General features: G+C 52.0%; 3 protein-coding genes across 3 annotated transcripts; all 3 read left to right on the forward strand.

Moving 5' to 3' along the window:
• Positions 1–206: 206 nt before the first annotated feature.
• BX661DRAFT_180475 (uncharacterized protein) lies at positions 207–3,404 on the forward strand. The gene is made up of 2 exons (XM_051535481.1): positions 207–1,304; positions 2,185–3,404. Exons 1-2 carry the CDS (start codon positions 504–506, stop codon positions 3,301–3,303), a joined length of 1,920 nt encoding a protein of 639 aa, XP_051392851.1. The 5' UTR covers positions 207–503; the 3' UTR covers positions 3,304–3,404.
• Positions 3,405–3,965: 561 nt separating this feature from the next.
• Positions 3,966–5,682, forward strand: BX661DRAFT_219995 (Afadin and alpha-actinin-binding-domain-containing protein; the record flags this gene model as incomplete). The annotated part of the gene is made up of 2 exons (XM_051538822.1): positions 3,966–5,094; positions 5,273–5,682. 2 exons carry the CDS (start codon positions 3,966–3,968, stop codon positions 5,680–5,682), a joined length of 1,539 nt encoding a protein of 512 aa, XP_051392852.1.
• An 852-nt stretch (positions 5,683–6,534) lies between these two features.
• On the forward strand, positions 6,535–7,908 carry BX661DRAFT_220003 (uncharacterized protein). The gene is made up of 2 exons (XM_051538823.1): positions 6,535–6,668; positions 6,768–7,908. Exons 1-2 carry the CDS (start codon positions 6,601–6,603, stop codon positions 7,483–7,485), a joined length of 786 nt encoding a protein of 261 aa, XP_051392853.1. The 5' UTR covers positions 6,535–6,600; the 3' UTR covers positions 7,486–7,908.
• The last annotated feature ends 349 nt before the right edge of the window (positions 7,909–8,257 follow it).

The following is an 8,257-nucleotide window of genomic DNA, read 5'->3' on the forward strand; positions in this document are numbered from 1 at the left end:
TCACTGCTTTTTTTATTTACTTTATCCAAGCCATTTTTTGTCTTTTTTTTACACACCGCAGAGAAAAATTTTTGTTTTGTATCGGTTTATTGGCGGGGGTGGAAAAAAAACCAAAAAACCAGAACAACTCAAGCCGGGACAAATGTCATTGAGCCATTGGAAATGGCTCGCACACATACCCAAAAAAAAGAAAAAAGATTTTCCAGCTGTTTTGCCTGCCTATCTCTTGTTTTTTTTTGTTACTCAGACCAGATCCGGGCTAATATAAATACTCTGTCCTTTCTGTCTCTTTTTTTCCCCCTCCCACCCTCTTTTTTCTTCTATTCTTTAAGTCTGCTTTCATTCACTGTCTATTTCTTTCTTTAGCCTTTGCACCACCATAACTTGCACATAAAACAAAACACACACACACATACTTGATCATCTATCCACACACACACAACGCACACAATACAATTAATCATTCACCCACACAACACATAACACACATTTTTATCGTAACCATGAACTCAGTTGCTTCTGACCGCTTTACCTCTTCCTCGCCCTCTCACAACAACAACAACGCCACCATCATCAACCACAATATCCCCCTGTCCACACCCTCCCGAAAGGCATCCTCCGACCAAAGCAGCGGAATGTCTCCGGACGCCTGCAACCGGACACCTCCGTCCAACAGATCAACGAACAACCGTGGGTCCTGCTCTCCTATCGGGACTCTGGCGAGGAGTATGAACACCAGTCTTCTTCTCAACCGCGTGGACTCAAAGGAGCAGCAGCGCAAGCAGCCGCCTCCATCGTTTGATCCGCAGGCGTTTCAGTCGCCGTGCCGCGTCCAGGTTCTGACAAGACCCTTTGGGATGACGGGCCTTCCGAATACCATCAAGGTTGTAAAGAAGCATGCTCCGCTTACGGGGAGCGGGGTTGAGCCTATAGCCCTTGGTGCGCTGGAGTCACAGACGATGTCGGTGAGAAAGCGTGAGAGGCAGGCGGGTGAGGAGGACAGCCTGGTTGGTTCCTCGATGCTTGGTGGGCTGGAGTCGCCGCTGATGAAGAGGAAGCGCGTGAGTGAGGAGCTGCCTGGTTCCTCGGTGCTCGGCGGGTTTGGGTCGCCGCTGATGGCTAGGAAGCGCAGAAGAGAGGAGTCACCTGGTGCTTCGACCACTGGTGACTTTGGCTCGCCATCGCTGTTGGCATTCTGGGGCCGTGGTACTGGCGCTGGCGCTGGTGCTGCGGGGAAGCCTCGTGGATCTGCATTTGCTGGAACGCCCATGAGCATGTCGATGCTTCGCAATGAAGCGGAAGATGTAAGTTGATTTTTTTCTTGTTTGGTTTCTGGTTTCTTTCTGTGCCCATGTGGCATTGGTTTTTTTTATTTGCCATGTCAATATTATATGCAGATGAGCCGCATGCAGTTTGCTTTTGCTTGTCTTTTTGGACTTGATTAGTATGCTTGTAGCCAAGCTTTTGTATGTGTGTTTATGTGGCTCACTTTAAACACAACAAAAGGATGGGTATCCAGCCAGCCAGCCAGCCAGCCCGTTTTTCCTTTCCCATCCCTTCAGCAGCCTTTGTTCCTAAGCTGAATTCACACGCACAAAGGCAAAATATATTTAATGAGAGGCATTCGGATGAGCAATATGCAATATCGGTTTTTTTTCTTTCTTTTTTTATACGATGGCTTGAGCCGGAACAATTTTTTTCTGTAAAGCAAGTTGGCTTAATTTCTATGGATTTCTGGTCATCATGCCTACTCTTTCTGGGTGTTTTTTTTTGACCAGAGGGCCAGCTGGGTGACTTTCTTTTTTGTCCGCTCCGGCTTATTTCCAGATAAACAAAAAAAGTGCGCCTTTTTTTGCCTTTGTGTTTGCTTTGTAAATTTGCTCACACATTTCCCTCCCCCTGTTATATTTTCTTCACTGGGTGTGGCTCTGCATATGGCGCAGGATATAGTGTTGCTCTGATTTTTTTGTACATTTCTTCTTGGCACGGCACAGATTTTCCACATGCACTTGGTTTTGGGCTTTGGTCCTGGCCAAATGGGGGAGGGATATGCTTGGAAATCCCGGCTGTACATCTGTTTATTTATTTGTTGTCAATTATTTCCGCCCGCACTGTTGTTTAATTATCGCGCGTGCTATTGCTAATCACCATCATTATCATCATCACCGGTTTTGTGTGTGGTAGGAAAATCCGTTTGGTGAGAACTACATTTCTCCAGGGGCCATGCCGCGCACAGCGCCAGCACAGATATCGCATCAGTTTTTGATGGGCGACGAGTCGGCGTTGGAGTGCACACCCCTGATGACGCAGAGCCAGCGCATCAAGCGCCCTCGCACAGACACGGCATTGCCGCGGTTCTCTGCGATTCAGGAGGAGGACGACGACTTTATCTTCAACAATGTTCCAGAGGCTCTGCCCCTGGCGGTGCCCTCGCGGGACCGGTCAGTGTCGAACAGTCCCTCTGAGCGTGTGCAGGCGGCGTATCATCAGCTGCCATGCATGCCGGTGGATTCAGATACAATCATGCGGATTGAGGCCAACACTATGGTGGAACTCCTGTCGGGCAAGTACGATGGGCTGTATGATGAAAAGATCATTGTTGATTGCCGGTTCCCCTATGAGTACCACGGCGGTCATATCGACGGGGCCACCAATGCGCCTACGCAGGCGGCGCTGGAGCAGTTGCTTTTGAACCGGCCGGCGTCGGATAAGCGTGTGGTGGTTGTTTTGCACTGTGAATTTTCAATTCAGCGGGCGCCAACGATGGCGCGGCATTTGAGGAGTCGGGACCGCGAGGCCAATGCGCATCGGTATCCGCTGCTGAATTACCCGGAGATTTACGTGTTGCAGGGGGGGTACTGTAATTTCTTCAAGTCTCGTGAGGTTATGTGCGAGCCTCGTGGGTATGTGGAGATGAAGCATGGAGCGTTTGTTGAGGATTGCTCAAAGCTGATGCATCAGTTTAGCAAGCAGTTTAAGCGCGCCAAGTCGATGAATGATGTTGGATTAGGATCAAGGGCCACCACAATGGGGGGCGGTAGTGGAAGGGATGTGAAGGCAGCATTTATGTCACCTACACCAATGGCTAGAAAATCATCTACGATGACTGTGCCGATGCATGAAATGGATACGGTGCCGGGGCCGATTTTGACAAGGGGGAGTTTGGGATTCTTGGCAACGTTGGATTCTAACAAGGAGTTGCTCAAGAATAGGAAGACTATGGTGGAGAGGGAGAGACGGTTAGTTCGGACGCAGAGTGCCAGACCGAGCATGAAATTCATGGACTTTATGCAAAAGTTTTAAAAATGATGGGCTGTGTAAAAAAAACCTCCCATTCAGAGTCCATGTGTTTGTAATAATTAATTAATTAATATTTTTTATATTTCTCTTTCTCCCTCTCTTTCTAGCTACTATAATTTTAATTTTAATTTTAATGTAAACAAAAAATATATTATTGTTTTTGATTGAATTATAGCTGGTAAAAAAATTAATAGCATGTGATTTTTCGATTTAATTGATACGCTGTGGTGGTGCGCGATGTAATGATAATGGGCGTGAGTTTTTGGTGATTGCAATCAAGATGATCAGGAAGGGAGAGCGTTTATGAAAGCAAACGCGCATAGCATACAAGCAGATTAAAGAAGAAAAAAGAAGCTAGTAACGGGTTTCCGTTCTTTTTTGGTTTTGATTTTTGTTTACGTTTTAAAAGTCCTTTTTAAGTTAAATTCTATTTATTTATTTATTTATTTATTTTGAAAATGTGGAACAACAGCAACAACAACAACAATAATAATGCGGACTACGATTCGTTCGACGATTTCAGCAATTCACCACCTCCTCAGACACCGCAAAGGACATACGAAGCAATCCATCAAATGGAGCAAACGTCGCTCAGCAGCGCGCGCCAACATCTCACCGGCAACCTAGCATCCGATCCCCACTCTCATCTTCAGCCACACCTAACAATGCGGCACATCAACCAGGAGCTCCTCCACCTACAGTTCCCCGGACCACTGCGGCTGGCAGAGGCCACCGAGTACCTTGAAGACAACCAACGAGTAGTCGACTGCTTACTTGCGCTACTGGAACAGAGACGGAAGGATATTGGTGTGCGCGATATGATGGATGAGGAAATGCGCAGGGGGATGGGCGAGGAGGAGCAGCTACGCGTAGTGGTTGCGCGGCTGAAACGCGAATTGGAAGCAAAGGAGAGAGAAGCGTTTGGCGCTGGGAGAATGGCTGTGGAGGCTGGGAGGGCGGCGGAGGAGGCGGAAGTGCGCAGGAAGAAATGCGCTGCGGAGTTGAAAACTGTTAGAGCAGGGGCGACGTCGGGGAGAGCGCAGTTTTTGCACGAGGCGCGGAAACGTGAAATGGAATGCGCCAAGCTGAAGGACCGCGTGCAGCGGATGATCGCAGATAAAATGCGCTCAGCCAAGGCGAGCGTGGAGATTATTAACCCCACGGGCGCTGTGGACATTGTTGGTGCTGGTGCTGCGGGTGGCAGAGACCAGGCGATGTTTCGCCAGGTGGTGGCGGACTATGAGGCGCGGGAGGCTGGGCTTGTGGCCTGCACTGAGGCACTGCAGGGCATGCTGGCTGTGGTGGTTAAGGGGCTGGCGCCGCTGATGCGCGATTGTGGGTTGGGCGAGGGTGCGGCGGCGCTGGTGGCTGAGTTCGACCGCGAAGTACCGCCTGCGGGCGTCGACGCTGTGGTGGAGGCTCTGGAGGCCGTGCGCCGCCATGTTGCCGAGCTGCGGCACACACCGCCGGCGCCAACGCCTATTGTCATTGCCGCCGTGCCACCTGTGCCACCAAAGGAACCAAAGGAACCATTGGCGCCAATGGCACCAATGGCGGGCGTGGATTTGGCCGCGCTTCGTAGCCGCGACGAAACGATTCTGCGGCTGCAGCGCAATATCAGCGAGCTAGTGGGCCAGGCCAACTACCAAAAAGCTGTCCTGGAGGAGCAGCGGCAATGCATGGAGCGGTTGACAGCAGAGCGTATCGAGAACAATGCCCAGGCGGCGGCAGTGCGTATGCTGGACGAATCGTTTTCAGGGCTTTCAGCTGCCAACGAGTATTCAGTGCTGGACCGTCAGGCGATGTTGCGGGAGAAGGCGCAGCTCGAGGCGGAGCGGAGGAACTTTGCTAATGCTGCGGTGGAGCTTGGCGTGGACCGGGAGAGGGTACGGAGGTGGGCGGAGGAGGTTGAGAGGCGGGAGCGGGCGCTGGGGACCGGGCAGGGGCAGGGGACTGAAGGGTTTTGGCCAAGTTGCCGGAGACGCCGACGTGGCTGAGGGCGCGGACATGACTCTGTCGACGCCGGAGATTCTGGGCCAAATGGGCCAGCTGCGTGGGGCGGAGCCCTTGGGACACCGACGCAGTCGATCAAATGCAGCAGCGCGGCCTGGTTGGGCAGCGCATGCTCGAGGACGACTCGTTCGACATGGACGACCAGCGGCAGCAGCAGCCTGGGAACGAGGCGGTGGACGCCGACATGGCGTCTCTGACGAAGCAGACACTGGCCAGCACAGCAGCAACAGCAGCAGCAGCAGCAAGCATCCAGCTCCGCCTCTGCGCCAGCATCGCGCCCCGACTCAAGCGCAGGCGCAGGCAACAGCACTGCAGCGCCTTCGACTCCGTCTGCCCATCAGAAACAGCTGCCGTCGCGGACTCCCGTAGAGGTGCGGTCGGGGCGGCAGCCGCGGGTGTGTACGCGACCGGGGTGTGCCGCACATGCGCCGCATACGCACGAGGATGGGCGGCTGAGGCCGGTGATGGAGCTGAAACCGCCGGTGCCGCGCTTTTTCCGCAGGAAGGCCGAGGAGTCGCCCACCGGCGCAGCTACCGGTTCCGGACCGGAACCGGTGCTGGTGCTGGTGCGGGCAGTGCGAGGAGGAGGCGGCGAGAATGAATATAATGCCGTATCGCACGCCGACGGCTGGCGGCAGGCCTGGGACGATCAATGCTGCGGGTGCTGCTGCTGGCTCGAATGTCACGGGTGTCACGGGTGCGGCAGCTGGTGCTGCTTTGAGAAGGTCGCACCAACAGACGGCTTTGTCGAGGAGCAACTCTGCTGCTGATGCGAAGGATATTTTTAAATAGTCATGTGGAGGAAAAGGCTGCTTGTTTTTTCTGTGCCTGTTGGCCGTTAATTTCTCTCATTTTTGCACACGAAAGGAGGAGGGAGAGGGTCTTGGCAACACCAAAAAAAGAAGAGTACCACGCATAACCTTCTTTCTCCACCCCACTCCACTCCACTTCACTGCACTTGTTTTTGTTCTTGCTTTTGTTCTTTTTCTTTTTCTTTCATTTCTCAATACTTTCATTTCTAAATACTTTATTTCAATTTATCTTCAGTTTCACTCAATCTGCAATGTTCAAGGTCGCCAATCCGTTCGATGAGCTAGTCAGTACGTTTGCCGGGGGCTATTTCCCTTCTACCAATACTCCACCCCCCAAGTGAATAAAACAACCTATTGAATTAGAATTGAATTGAATTCACACACATATATATATATATATATACTTGCTAATTTGTCTTTTTATCTTTTTACCTTTTTATCTTGATGTTGGAGTATAGAGCGCACAACCAGCGAAATGCTGACTGCCGAGAACTGGGAGCTAATTATGGAAGTTTGTGACCGCGTAGGCACAGACAACGAAAAGTAAGACTTGCCATTTTGCGTTGCTAATTTCCCCTTCACACAAAAAAACAGTATAGAAACCCACTAATACTTAATATCATTTTCTTTAAAACCCCATAGGGCTCATCAGTGCTTCGAGGTTGTCAGTGAGCGACTACTGCACCGCAACGCCAACGTCGTTCTCTACACGCTCACCCTTGTGCAGTCACTTTTAGAGAACTGTGGACAAAACACCAAGCAAGAGGTCTCCTCCCGAGTTTTCACCACAACCCTCATCCGTATCCTCAACGACAAAACCGTCCACGAAAAAGTCAAAACGCGTATTCTCGGCTACATCCAACAATGGGCTTTTGATTTCCGCCAAGATCCGACTCTCAGCCTGATGGAGGAAACCTATACTAAATTGAGGGCTCAGAGGTTCCCGTTCCCGTCGCCACAGATTCCGGATAAGATTGCAAAGGAGAGCAGTGAGGTGGATAAGATGAAGGAGGAGGAGGATTTGCAGCTGGCTTTGGCTTTGTCCTTGTCCTCTGTCGCTGATAATGCCGGTGGTTCGAGGGCCAACTATCAGTCGCCGGCGGATATTAGATCGGAAATTACTCGCAAGCAGACTATTGCATCGGCCCACCAGCAGGGGCAAGGGCAGCAGTTGGCAGCTCCGGCATCAACCGTCGGCGGCGTAGCTCGGAGAACCACTCGGGCAGGAGGCGCCCCTCACCTGCAGCAACCCGCCGCAGCCGCTGCCACAGCTGCTGCGCCGAAGAACCACTGGCAACAAAGCGCCGCGTCCAAGTCCGTGCCCTCTTCGATTTCACACCAACCGAGCCTGGTGAGCTAGGCTTCTTCAAGGGCGACGTAATCACCGTTCTCGACCAAAAATACCGCGATTGGTGGAAAGGCGAGCTCCGCACCAAAAGCGGCATCTTCCCAGCCAACTTCGTCCAACCCCTCCTTGACCCACGTGCCAATATCTCCAAAGACCTCGATTGAAGCTCAGGTATTTTCCGAGGCGCATAATATCGAGGCTCTGTTGAGACTGTTGGGGAGCGTGGATCCTGTGAAGGATAATGTGTCGGAGAATGAGGAGGTGCAGAGGCTTTATGGGGAGACGGTGGCGTTGAGACCGAGGATTGTGAGGTTGATTGAGAGGTATACGAAGAAGAGGGAGGAGCTGGTTTTGTTGGATGCTCAGTTTTCGAAGAGTATACGGTTGTACGATGACATTTTGAGAAGGAGTGTTGGTGCTGCTGCTGGTGGACAGCAACAGGGGGGTGTATGCGCAGCAGGGCCAGGGTCAGGGTCAGGCCAAGGTCAGCAGCAACACCAGGTTCAGCCCCAGCAGCAGATGTATGCTGGGTACTCGGCTGCCAACATGCAGTATTCACAGTCCAACATTATTGTATCTCAACCCCAACAGCAACACAGCAGCAGCAGCCGTATATTATGTCGCAGGCTCCTGTTGGTGCTTCACAGCCGCAGCGCGTGTTCTACCAGCCGCAGCTCCAGCCTCTGCAACAACAACAGCTGCAGCAGCCTCTGCAGCAGCAGCAGCAGTCTCCGGTCAACAAATACAGGTTCAGCCTCAACCTCAGCTCCAGCCTCAGCCCCAG

This window comes from Kickxella alabastrina (genome assembly GCF_025024165.1).
Source record: "Kickxella alabastrina strain RSA 675 chromosome Unknown BX661scaffold_7, whole genome shotgun sequence".
Lineage (NCBI taxonomy): Eukaryota > Fungi > Kickxellomycota > Kickxellomycetes > Kickxellales > Kickxellaceae > Kickxella > Kickxella alabastrina.

Bases quoted from the DNA above. Each gene is read 5' to 3' on its own strand.
- BX661DRAFT_180475 (XM_051535481.1), top strand. From the start codon at position 504: ATGAACTCAGTTGCTTCTGACCGCTTTACCTCTTCCTCGCCCTCTCAC. The intron at 1,305-2,184 runs GTAAGTTGATTT...TGTGTGTGGTAG, and splicing joins TTCGCAATGAAGCGGAAGAT to GAAAATCCGTTTGGTGAGAA.
- BX661DRAFT_220003 (XM_051538823.1), top strand. From the start codon at position 6,601: ATGCTGACTGCCGAGAACTGGGAGCTAATTATGGAAGTTTGTGACCGC. The intron at 6,669-6,767 runs GTAAGACTTGCC...AAAACCCCATAG, and splicing joins GTAGGCACAGACAACGAAAA to GGCTCATCAGTGCTTCGAGG.